Here is a 13758-nt window from a genome sequence, read left to right on the forward strand (position 1 = left end):
GTTTATCCTGCAACCCCTCCCCGCAAAAATACATACATCATAACCCACTGAAAGATATAAGATACGGACTTAGTATTTACTTGTTAAGTGAACAGGTGAAGTAGAACACCAGACACGAAGTACCAAAGCCTGAAATGTTGCTGTGGCAATGGTAATGGAAAATAGATTCCAGAGACTAGAACAGAATATATTGGTTTTTATTTACTAAAGACTCAAAATAAAATGACTCCTAGGCTTAGAATAATAAGTTTCAGAGGATTGAAATTTCTATTGTAGACATTTCGAAGTTTGAAACAATTGTGAGATATTCAAATAGAGAGGTCCAACAGTTTGCAAAAAGCTGAGAAAGGAAAACCCAATTTACCACCCTGATCTTAAATGATCATCTGAGCTGCGGCAAGAAGTTCAGTGAAAATGAATAAACACTAAGCGTAGTATGGTATACTGGACTGAAAATCCTGTAGTGAGAAAATGTACGTAGTGGGAAAATTTGGTGAAATATGAATAAGGTCTGGTACTTGGTTAATAATAATGTATCAATGTTGGTTAAGTAGTTTTGAGAAATATACTAGATTTTAACATTAGGTTAAAATGATTAAGGGCAAACAGATCTTTGAACTCTCTGTGCAGCTTTCTGGTAAATGATTTTTATTCCAAAATTAAAATTTTTCTTAAAAAAACCCTATATTCCAAACGTGTTAAAATTTAAATATCTGGATCTATAGTAAATATTTAAATCATACATGTTAAGAAAAGCTAAAATGTTAAGGTTATTTTCTTACTTCCACTGACACTTGGTAATACCACATTTACCAAGGAAAAAGCAAACAAAATCTTCAAAGGTAGACAGACAGAAAATGGCAAAGAATAATCAACAAAAGAAAAATAAGCCAGTACTACAAAAGTTCATATTTTAAAACAATGTCTTCTGGCCCACATTCTGTGATAATTTGAAATGATCTTTGAAATACCACATTCTGTGATAATTTGAAATGATAATTTAAAACGTACCACTATGCAGACAAACTGTCAAAAAGCCTGAAGAATCTTTCTTTCCATTACCATCCTATTCATAATTTTCTAGCAAAGACATGCAAGGCTGACACCAAGGTAAACTAAAAAGACATGACACTAAACTATGTCTAAAATAAGTGGAGTCATTTTGATTAGTCCAGCTTTTCATTTTTCTTTTTTTTTTTCAATTACAGTTTACATTCAATATTACTTTGTATTAGTTTCAGGTGTAGAACATAGTCATTAGCATAGTGGTTATACAATCCAGCTATTCCTTAGACATTTCAAAAAATATATGTAAATACAAAAAAAGATAAAATTGGCATTCTAGTGCAGGTATTTTTTTAATATTAAGAATATTCCTGAAAATATGAATGAAAAAAATTTATAATAAATCCTAAAAATGAAAAAGTTTTTCAGAAAGATACAATTACCTGCTTGGTAATTAATTTTGTTACATGAATATACCAGTAGCATTTCTCTGTTTTAACACAAAACTCAAGACATTTTTGTCATATTTGCATTCCCTATATCCATGTCTGCAATATTTACTGATCTGACAAAAAATCTAGCATCTGTTCAATTGGAGTCCCAGAGAACAGAGAATGAGGCAAATACAATATATTAAAAGATAATGACCAAAAATTTTCCAGTGCAATAAAAGGTATTATAGATTAAAGAAGCCTAATAAATCTCACAAAGGATTAATTTAAAAACAGACACACAAAGACATAAACTGCAGAAAACCTACAAGAACATCTTAAAAACTAGAGAGAGAAAGAGATCACTTCCCAGGAGCAAAAGTTAGATTTAAACCCAAATTGTATTATCATTAACTATATAAAGAACAAAATGCACAGATGAAACACATATTGTCATACTGTACTTTTAAAAAAACCATTTCTAAACTATTTTTAACTATGAAACTATTTTTACCTATTTTTAAATATGGAAAATAAAAGGATACAAAAAGTTTAAAAATAAGACAATGAAAAAAGATACAGTACATAAACATAAATCAAAAGTTATGCAAAACTAATAATATTGATTAGTACAGTAGGTATGCACAAAATGAAAAAAAATAAGTAGGATTTGGAGAGATGAAAGAGAAAGAATAAATCCTGGTTAGACAGGAGGATAAGGGTGGAAAAGAGACTATGATTAAACTATGAAGGACTCTAAAATTCACGAGTTTAGACTTGGTGGTAGAGGAAGCATAGCACCACTAAAATATTTTAACCTCTTTATACTACCTTGATTACATAAGCGACACAGCTAAAGTATAATTAGATAAGATGAATATTACAGTGTTATAAAGTATGACCTGGAAGAAGGGAAGGAGATATCACAAGCAAAGAGACCAATTTTGAAGATACAGGAGTCCAGCTAAAACAAGGACCTGATAAGGTAAAGACATGAATCTAGGGGTCATTTCAAAAGGAAGACCTATCTGCATCAGTTTTCCTTCTTTGAAAATTTAAAGGCAAAAAACAAACAAACAAACAAACAAAAAAGTATGCTTTTTAAAAAATAAAACTATTTTTGTTTTCCAGCCTTATCACTATTCTGTATTATGATACACTCGCTTAAATCAACCTAATACACATGTTAGTAAACCAGCAATTTCCAACTCTTTTCATCTCATGGCACACATAAACTAATTCCAAAATTCTGTGACACACCAAAAATATACTGTATTTTTTTGTCGACCTGACAAAAAAATAGGTATAATTTTGATTTACAATAATAATAATAATAGGACGAGGAGGAGGAGGAGGAGGAGGAGTAATTACCTACCTTTTGAGCTCCACAGTGACTTTTTAGAAATTCAAGTGCCTATACTTGTATATAAGGACTTCTGGTAGCAAGAAGTAACCAATCAGACACAACCTTATGCAACAAAACCAATAAGACGTAACTCTATTATTATGACCTATATATTTATGGTTCAATACAGTACATTCACACTGGGTGACTACTGTTGTGTTAACTTGTCTTTTTTTAATTTGATAATCTAAGGGAAAAGAGCTCAGTGCCCCTGACAAAATAGGAATTATGTTTTAAAATGTATGTGGCTGAAAAATGGCTGTCATAAACAGTCTTTTGTAAAAATAAAATACCAATGAACTAGTTAGCCTATATTAGGTACAGTATACATAATCCATAATTAAACATCATTATGACTTCTTCACTATTAATATCACTTATACAGGGTCCAGCAGAAGTAAGGCCTACTTGAGAGTGATTGGTAGGGTAATAATATGGGCATAATAATTTAGTTTTAATTTCAGCATTTCACCTAAAATGTTATATGGTATGCTGTTGTTACAGAACTATGTACTTATGATTTTGAAATAAAAGATTTTTGATTTTGTAATAGAAGACTTTGTATTAAAAAGGGACATTATTTTTGCCAGATCCTGTATAAGAAAAAAATCTGATAGTTTTTTTCTCTTCGAATGCTAATACATGTTAATATGAAATTCTCCAATTCACAGTAACTAAAAAACATTTTTATTTTCAAAAGCTCTTTACCAAAAGACTAACAACTTAGTAATGAACTTAAACAACTCACCAATGCTGGGTGGGCTACCATAGTTAATTGGTGACTCAGGTGGTCTTCCACAGTGCAGTGCAGCCAGAGCAGATCCTTTCCATACAACATGCTTGCAGCCTATTAAATACATATATTTTTATGGCTATAAAGATAGGACACAAAGACAAAAAGGAAGAAAAAAGATGTCTAAATGCTATTAGAAATTTTTCATACTTTTGTTTGTGCGTAGCAAAGACTGTCTTCCAGCTCCTAATAATGTCTGTACTCCAGGAACACTTTGTGGAATTTCTTGTTCAAGAAGAGGTCCTAATCGATGACATATTTGCAGCAAATGATCAGGTGCTAAATGTCTGTAATACTTCACCTATTATATGGAAGACAAAATATTTGCTAAATAAAGTGTTATAATTCTTTATACTAATAAAATATACTTCAGAATACACAGTAATGTGTCCTGGCTAGTCAACATTCTGTTTTACTTGGGAAAAAAGTTCATGTTTATTCTGTGAAATCACTTGAGCCACAGAATAGAAAAGCTACCCAACCATTACTAAATACTAAAGAATTAATGAAACCTAAATATAGCAAGTTATAAATTAACAGATGCTAGTCAATGCAAACACTGAACAATGAAAAAATATATAGCATTTATTTCTAAAATGATGTTTCAGCTTAACATTTTAATTTGCAAAAACTTCAAAAAATCATCAAACCATAAAATATAAAATGTTTTGTATCCTTGATATTATAAAGATTAAAAAAAACCTGGTTGTTCATGTTCTCATTACAAAATTTAAAAACAGTTACAGAACATTTATACTGAATTTTTTAAGTTTACCTAAAACCTAACAGTAAGGCCAAATTCTAACTATTAATTTAAACATATTTTGATGACTATTAAATAAATCTACCTACTAGAAAAAGTTTGAGCATTTTCGGAACAACTTCAAAATACTGCTTAATTACTGAAAAGAAATAGACAGGGACCCAGGGACTGGAGGGACAGAGGTGGGTGGGAGGGAGGGGGCAGGGGAAAGGTCAGAACAAGGAACTGGTGTGAAGGACACAGGCAGCAAGCCAAGGTGGAGAAGGATTGAGGGGGTGAGGTGCGGGTGGGTGAGGCAGGGGAAAGTGGTGGCAGGTAAAAGGAGACACATGTATTTGAACAATTAAAAATAAATTAATTTTTTAAAATACGATTATTTTTATTACTTATTCTAAAGTCTTTTTTAGTAACTAAACAATATTTGCATAATAATTTAAAGAGAATTAAATTAGAGAAAATAAAATTTACTATGTTATCACTTTATATTTAGGTTATCACTTTATATTTTGGTTATCAAGTTACTAAAAGTTTCTCACTGTAGTACCTAAATAATACTCTAGTTTAGCTGCTCTTAAAATGTGTTCTGAGAACCCCTGGGGGTTCCTCAGGCAAAAATGACGAATAGTAAGAAATTATCTGCTTTTTAACTCTCATTTTCTCATGAGTATATGGTGTTTTCCAGAAGGCACATAACATGTGATGTTACAACAAAATGCAGAATCAGATAACAATCTGTCTCTATTAAACCAGACATTAAATGGACCCCAAAATGAAAACCGATGACATTATTCTCACAAAATCGTTTTGGAAAATAATTATGTTATAAAAATAGTTATATTAACATGAAATGAATTTATTACTTAAATATTTTTAAATGTTTTAATTTTATATGATAAATGTGAATATTATCCATGTAAACAAAGAAACTTCAATAATTGTTATTAATGTAAAGGGGTTCTGAGTCAATTAAGTTTGAGAATTGCTCAAGTTCATTTAGTAATGGCAATTTTAGAATAAATTCCTTATATGATTAATTTGGAGGGGAAGTGAATGGTTAAATCATTTTATTCCATCTTGTAGTATCTGTTATAATCTTAACTGCTGAAGATCATGAATGGTATTTCTAAAAACTTAGCTAATATTCATCCTTCTAAGCTGAAGCTAATTCAGAGGAACTTACTTACTTTTCCTCATTCCTGTTATGGAGACAAAATGGAGCCATACTGTCACACTTTGATAGGCTAACTGAAAACTGTAGAGTCTGGCATACAGTAGATGATCAGTAAGTATTCATTAAACCTTTTGGAAAAAAGATTCTAATACAAATTATACATATATTACATCTCTGTTTTGGAGATTCACAAAGCTCAATGACATTAAAGCCTCTGAAAAATCTTGAAAATAAAACTATCTAATTTTGTTTAATGCAAAGTTTCCAAAACTCAATTAGTTATATGTTTTCTTTTTCCCTATTATCATCATCTTGACTCAAAACATACTTTTTCAAATATGTGCTTCAGTATGATTAGCTAAGTAGAAAAATCACTTAAAATATACCAATGTAAAAATTTTTACAATTGTATTTATACTTTTCTCTTTCCTAATTTGCTTAAAATAAAATTTAAAAGAAAAATATCTAAAATATTTTTAGGGTCCCTTCTGGTTCTAAACTGGTATATGACAATTATTTTAATGTGAGTTCTTTAAATTCATCAAAATTCCCTGTAAAGATTTTACTTTAACAAGAAAGTTCATTATTAATGTTAATTTTGTGATTTTGTTGTAGGGTCTTCTTGCAAAATACATTTAGGTAATGAACCTAAAAATCCTTATTGTAGAATTTCACTTTTTAATAAAACATTATGAATACACTTTTCCCAACTAAATCTTTCCTTGATGAGTTAGTATATTAAAACTTTTCAAAATCAACTTTCATTTAAAAGTTAATGAAAACACTGTTTCAGTTCTTAAAACTCCTCATGCTTTCTGGTTTTTGAAAGTTTATACAAGTTGATGCCTCTCCTTGAAATCTATTCTTTACCCATCCACCTTCACATATCATTCCCTTTCATGTCTCAGCCTATGCCTTACATAACCTGTTACACCACTGCTGCCCTTTTTATGTTTCCATAGCACATTATACACTCCTTCCAAAATGTTCCTTTATGCCCCTCCACCTCCAGTACTTTGTAGTACTTATCATACCATATAAACTGTCCTTAATAAATTTTGATACCCAGACCTCAATGAGAATCTAATGAGTTATGATCCTCTTTCCCTCCCCTCCAAAAACCACACAGACTCTACCACAATCTTGCTCTGTTCGTGGGTTTAGTAAGACCGCTGCACTATACTAAAATTGCCAATTTACTGGTCCATACCGTACATAAGACATAACCCAATACCAAAATATAGTACTTACTGTTAAGTGCTTAATAAGCTGTTAGATAAATGAACATAGGAAAATATGCAAAAACACTTGACTTCTCTCTAGCCATTAAATGGTGAAGTTCATTATGACCTGAGATCCCAGAAACCAGTTCCAGAACCTCTTTTCTTCACACTCCATATTCTCTCCTTGGACAATCCTTATACATGTCAGCTTTCTTAAAAGACATCACTCTTTGGAGCCCCAAAACCTTCTCAACTCAATATATGTAAAAATGAACTCATAATCCTCAGGCCAAACCGACGCCCCTAAAATGTTGCCCCCTTAGTGAATGGCAACACCATATATATATCCAGCCTCAGACCAAGAAGTCATTTTCTTTAATTGCCCTTTCCTCCCTCCCACCTCATTCCCAATATCCAAATTGAATTTCACCAAGTCCAACTAATTTTTCCTTCCTATCCTAAAATTCACCTACCTCTCTCCTTCACCACAGTAACAGCCCAACTCCAAATCATCTTTGCAATAAACTCCCCCATCTTTGCCACATCCACTCATGCCCTCTACCTCATTCAAATCTATTCTCCATTTACCTGAGAATCCTCTTTCCAAAACATATCTGGTCACATCACCGCTACTTAAATCCACCGGAGGCTTCTGTTGTTCTTTGAAGATTCAAATAATTAACATGATCTACAAACCCTGAAATGCATTTCTGCTTCATTCCTATTTTCTCTGCTCTATCTGGCACCTTCCCAGCCCTATGCCCTCCAGCCCACTTTCTACATTTAAACCCAACAGTCTTCCTCCAGGTTCTTTACCTGTACTCTCTTCTGTCAGGCTTCTCCCATGAGATGTGCTCCACATTCCCCCACATGCCCTTGCCCACACAAGTCTTCTATGTGCTTCAGATCTTCCCTCCAGTGTAACTTCCTTTGTTTTCCTTCACCCTATTTAGTCTAAGTGTATTATCTGGGATGTACACACTCAGTGACTTTCCCTTAACTCATATCAGTTTATGATTATACATTTAAAAGTGTACTGATATAATGCTTTCCTTCTCCAGTTCACAAGCTGTAAAAAAAATAGGGACCGTATATCCCTTTGCTCCCAATTGCGTCATACACACACATTTTTCTAAAAAATAAATAAAAATTATCTTTTTCAACTGCCTTTCTCTAACCATTACTCTTCATGAGTATTAATCCATGTCACTATGGTCAATATTTAAAATGTAAAAACAAAAACAAATTTTAAAAAGTTAAAATAGCCTATTTATGGCCATATATAATTTTTAATTTTCAAATTAGTAAGAAGCTTTATCTTTAATATAAAACTTTTTAGTTTGAATAAACTCTTATTTACTCATACTAGTAACTAAAAGGAAATTAAAACTAGAAGGAAAACTTGAAATGATATTCTAATAAAATCCCTTATCCAAAAAAATATATATTTGGATTCTTAGGCATCATTTATACACTATTATTTGGCAAAAACAAAACAAAACTTGATACCCTCAGTTCTAATATACCTACCCATTACTTTCCATGATGACAGCTACTTTCAATCTCTTCAGATGTTCATCAAGTATAAAGTATGACCACATTATAAAGTGTAATTAACAGAGCTAACACATAATGACTAAATGAAGCCCTTGTGGTAAGTGTGACAAGTTTTACATATAAAAGCTCAGTTAATTAGTTTAACAACACTAAGATATATGTACTATTATTATTCTCATTAATAAAGAAATTATGCTGCAAAGATAAAATAACCTTGAAAGGTCATGCACATTTAGTGGATGGCAGACATGAGTCTCAAACCAAGGCAGTGTAACTCCGGAGCCCACATTCATACTACCCAGCCCCAAAGTGCCTATTGCTTCAAATACGTGTACATATCACTGTGCAAGCAAGCTATAAAAGAGACATTCTGAAGAGCTTTCAACAGACATTAATCTGAGCCAGAAAAAGAAATGTTATCAAGTTCACTCTTGCTATTAACAAGCTAGTAAAAAGCATAAATTCCTACAGGTAAAGGGAAACACTTAAAAATCTAAGGATAAAAGTAGAAGATAAAACTACCACAATGATATAGTGACAAAATTAAATACTCTCTCCTAAAACCACTAAAGGAAATCAATGGGATCAACCTTACTTTTCTCAATATTTCTAAGATTAAAATTTTAAACTCTTAAAGTTAGAAGAGATATAGATTACACTAAAGGGGTTAATACTGCAAAATTTATTACTACTATTAAAAGAATTTTTTAAAAATGCACTTATCGGTAGTGCTCTACTTTTTTAAATGCTTCTCACTTTTGATAAACACTTCATCTTCTTTCCCACTAAGATGCAAGAGCCTGCTTTCTGGATGTTAACCCTGATGCAACCTCACTGAGACTCACTCCTAGACTAGTGGACTAATTAGAGCTTTTTCAAATTTCTCATATCTCTGCCCCACCTCCAATAACAATTGAGAATCACTTGATATAGTAACAACAATCTTTAGTTAACTGTACATGATTAATGGTTAAAACCTGATTTAAACAAAGATATCCTTTTTGTAAATATCATGTTATGTTATCTAAAGCAGAGGTCAGCAAACACATTCTGTACAGGGTTAGGTGGTAAATATTTTAGGCTTTGGAGGCTACTATCTCTGTAGACTTCACATATATATTTAAAAACTCTATTTTTAAAAAGTATTAACTTTAGCTGAGGAGCCTTGTGAAAACTGATGTTCTGCACAATTTGCTCATGTGAGCCACAGTTTTCCCACCCAGATCTGAAGAATGATTCTTAGTTCTAGCAACTTTTCCAGCAGTAGGGGTAATAGAATTCTGTAAAACAGAGGCAACTCTGCTCATGCCTTCTGCACCCTGGCACAAATCATACATCTGTATCACTCTTTTCTCAAACTGTATATATATATTTCTAGAATTATCAATTATCCAATTATCAACTATAATTTAAATAGGATCATCTTCACAAAACAGGAATTGTAGCAAGGAAGGACCAAAAAACAAAACTGAGCTCTTTGAATGGTTTAATTTCCTGCATCTTTGGCTCAAACAACCTACTTCCGCTTGGTATGCTACTTCATACAAAGTTATCCTTTCCAGCCAAGAAAACTTTCTCCTTATTAGTAAAGGGTATTGTTAAAATGTAGGTATTATCAGTGGAAAGAGAATATAAGGAACCTGGAAGCCACTGCATTCCACTAGATATACTGTTATAAAGAACTTCTCTAATCAATTTTTAGAGAAAAGGTCAATAGTTTGATTAAGGGCTCCAAAGTCAAACTGCCTAGGTTTAAGCTCTCACATTGAGCATGAGAAAAAATATTTACTCAAAGTCTCAATGTCCTCATCTGCTGTCACTACCTTGGGAGACAATCACAATACCTGACATAAGAGTTGGCTGTTACTTTAATTACACTTCATATTACATATTACATGTTGACCTTTCATGTTGAAAAAAATCTTTCTAAAGATAAAAGGGGGAAAGAACTGGTTACCTTTTTAAGGACCTTTTCCAAATGAGACTAGATCAATATATTATTGTAATTCCAATTACTTAATTTACCTGTGAGACCTAAATGCCAGTCCTTCCCCTAGCATATAATTAATAAGTCCCTATGAAAATAAAATCCACCTAATGAGTAGATCAGTATGATCTGATTTGACTAGGTATTTATAGAAAACCTGATTGGTTCTTAAAGTCAGTTTTTCAGATTGTGTCATCTATTTTCTCACAATTTTCAGATCTGAAAGGCTAATTTCTTCTGTTCTCTACTGTAGTTCAGATTACTAAAAAGTCAGATTAACAGAATACAGTTCCTATTTTTATGACTTTTCTATCATATAAACAAGAATCATAAATTTAAGAAAACTTTTTGCTATTTAGTCACTCTATAAGCCTATTATTAAAACCCAGTCCTTAAACTTCTCAAAACTCCTAAAGTTATAATTATAAATCTCTTACCATTATTAAAGTATATGTTAAATTTTATCAATAATCTTTAAAGCAAGTTTACATTTTCTCTGAGCACTTTTACTAATAGAATCTTCACACAGACAAATATATGGAATTCTTTGTGCCAAGTACTCCCCAAATTCATCTATCTTCACAAACAAATAAGGTTAAATATTCTTCCCATTTCACAGGTAAAGAAAACTGAAGTCCAAAGGTTATACAGTATGTGCAAGGTCATACTTTTAGAAAATAGGAGAAACAGTAATCAAACCCAGGTCTCATCACTTTAACTGCTATTTTTTATTAATTACTTTCCTTCTCAAAACTTTAGCCCTTCCCCTTCATCATTATACCAGTTTTATGATTAGAAGCTTATTAGAACCCATAACCATTTTTCAGGTCAAATCTTCTAAGCTGGGTTAACTACTCTTCAGCAGTACTTTTACATGATTTTAATTTCTTTGTAATTAGAAGTATAGGTGTCGAAATTGATTTTAGTGGTCCGTTTACTCTTTTTTTTAACTATTATTTATTGATTTGAAAGAGAGAGAGAAAAAGAGAGAAAAAACAATAATTTATTGTTCCACTTCTTAATGTATTCATTGGTTGATTCTTGCATGTGTCCTGATCAGAAATCGAACGGTAACACCTTGGTGTATTGGTAGGACCCTCTAACCAACTGAGTTATCCTGTCAGAGTCTATTTACTCTTAATTAAATGTGAATAAACACACTTGAAAGACTATGCTTTATATTCACAGTTTGGTCAACCACTTAAGAATTCATTTAGATAATTCAGTTAGTATGATCAACACAATTATCAATACAAATAGGTCATTAAAAAAAAAATGCAATGCTGCTCTTTCAAATTTTATTCATCACAATCTATGTTCTGCTAAGCAAACAAACAAAAAAACCCTATCTATATCCAAAATTAAGGTTTCCACAAACCACAAAGGATGCTCCATAAAAATTATAAAAATTAATTTAAAACTTTTTAAAATAGTACATTCTGAAGTTTTGTTTTCAAATCAACTCATATGTGCTAAAAAACTTATGCAATAAAAATCCTTTAAAACATTTACTTAGTAAAGTATAATTTAAAATTCAAATCTCTAATTCTGTTGAAGTTATTATCTATTAATTTAAAGACAGAAAATTCTTAGTGTTTATGCTTAAAATGCCAAAGAATATAATCTGAAGAGAACAACCAGTTTCATTTTCAGTCATGTTTGTTTCAAACAATGTACTCAAAATACTAAGACCACATATACAATGGCAGCGAAGTTGTTTCAGAAATTGTGTTTATCCAAGTTGCCTAGAATTTATTTCCACACCCCAACAGTAAACCAAAATGAAGTGACACAAGCAAAGGTAAATATTTCTTGCATTTATATGATAACCTCTGTGAAGACAGAGTATGTGCCTGTTATCCATCCATGAGAGAGACCAAATGCATCATGCCACCATGACGACAAGCCATCTGGGGTCCAGAATACATAGATTCTTTATGCATTTCCTTTGCAGAAGGCTGCCACAATTCATGATACCACGATAACCTAAGCTTTATACTACAAATCTCTTTTCTCTTACAATTTAAATTATTTTTAACTTATCTAGAAGCTCTATCAGACCATGTTACTATCTAATTTTTCTTAGTACAAAAACTTTTCATCCAACCATCCTTTTCCTTATGTGATTCCTGAGCTCAAATAAGGCTGCTTGTGGGTGTGTGGGTGTGGGTGTAAGGTAAGTAACTAAAAGTAGACCTGCTTTTGATTGCCTTCCCTGTAGAAACCAAAGGCTCTCACACTTAAAAATTTTTAGCTGTTCAAAATCGTAATTTTGATTTTTCAGTACACTGAACTCTCAAATTCCATAAAGAAAAAAGTACTAATATTTCCCCAATCTGTTATAAAATACTCTATATTCCATATGCTCAGTAACATATTTAATAATTCCAAAATAATTTTTAAAAAATTACTCATTTCAAAAACAGCATCTCAAAACTAAAAAACAGAAACTGATAATCTTGACACATTTTAATTTCTAAAATTTTAAATACTGTTCTTTTTATATAATGACCTTTATCATTTTAGATAGAATTATGAAAGCAAGTTAAATATTTAAAAAAATTTACTGTTAATAATCTTTTCCTAATACACTCATTTTAATGATTGACTTTCTTGAAGTTAATTAAAATACAAAGTGATTCTAAATGGGTATGCTCAGTATAACTACCACTTTGCTTAGTATGACAGACATTTCTATGCAATCTAAAATTTAGACGAGGAAACTACTAGCAAGAATAAAATTAATCTGTTTGGTATAACCTGTCCAGAATAAGTTGGGTAGAATACAATTTTATCTGCTACAATTCTGTAGTGACATGATAATTCACAAACTTTGAGGAAAAGTATGGCTGCAGTAAGGAGAGTTTCTAGATAAAACAAAAAATCTTGTGGTAATCTGATAAAGTCTGAGTGGATTAAAAAACTAACATTCATAGGATTTATTTAACCTAACATTCACTTAAGAATTAATTCAAAGAAGTCTTTTATTACTCTTTAAAACACATATATCAATCATTAAGCTAGATTGGCAAAACAAGGAAAAACATCTCTGACAATTTCCAAAAAGAATACAAACTGTTGTAATGGTTTTAAATTACACAAAACTCTGGACAGGAGAAGCTAGGTGCAACAGCCAAGCTCCCTTCATATATTCCTAAAAGTCACCTGATCATTACCAATAGAAAAAAATTTATATATCCTCTAATCAATTCTGGATATTTGAACCACCCAAATACTTCTTAATGTTAATTGTTCCACAAAAAGTCATAGTTAGTATCACTATTACAGATCATCAAAGGCTTTCAAGACATCTACCCAACAATATGCCTTAAAAATTATTTATTTTTGTTATTTACTATACTTTTTTACTTTGTATCTTAGGTTTAATTATTTTATCCTTGACTCTAAAAGTAATCATATTAA

At 31.4% G+C, this 13758-nt stretch overlaps 1 protein-coding gene across 1 annotated transcript in view; it reads right to left on the reverse strand.

Annotated features, from left to right (window-relative positions):
• The window catches only part of PHIP (pleckstrin homology domain interacting protein), a 130266-nt gene that overhangs the window by 111245 nt on the left and 5263 nt on the right, over positions 1-13758 (reverse strand). The window contains exons 5-6 of the mRNA XM_054569644.1: positions 3785-3935; positions 3590-3688 (exon numbers count right to left, since the gene is read on the reverse strand). Coding sequence (XP_054425619.1) covers positions 3590-3688; positions 3785-3935 — 250 coding nt within the window. The remainder of the gene's footprint in view (positions 1-3589; positions 3689-3784; positions 3936-13758) is intronic.

This window comes from Pteronotus mesoamericanus, unplaced genomic scaffold (assembly GCF_021234165.1).
Source record: "Pteronotus mesoamericanus isolate MK-2021 breed Mesoamerican mustached bat unplaced genomic scaffold, CSHL_Meso_final contig_20, whole genome shotgun sequence".
Lineage (NCBI taxonomy): Eukaryota > Metazoa > Chordata > Mammalia > Chiroptera > Mormoopidae > Pteronotus > Pteronotus mesoamericanus.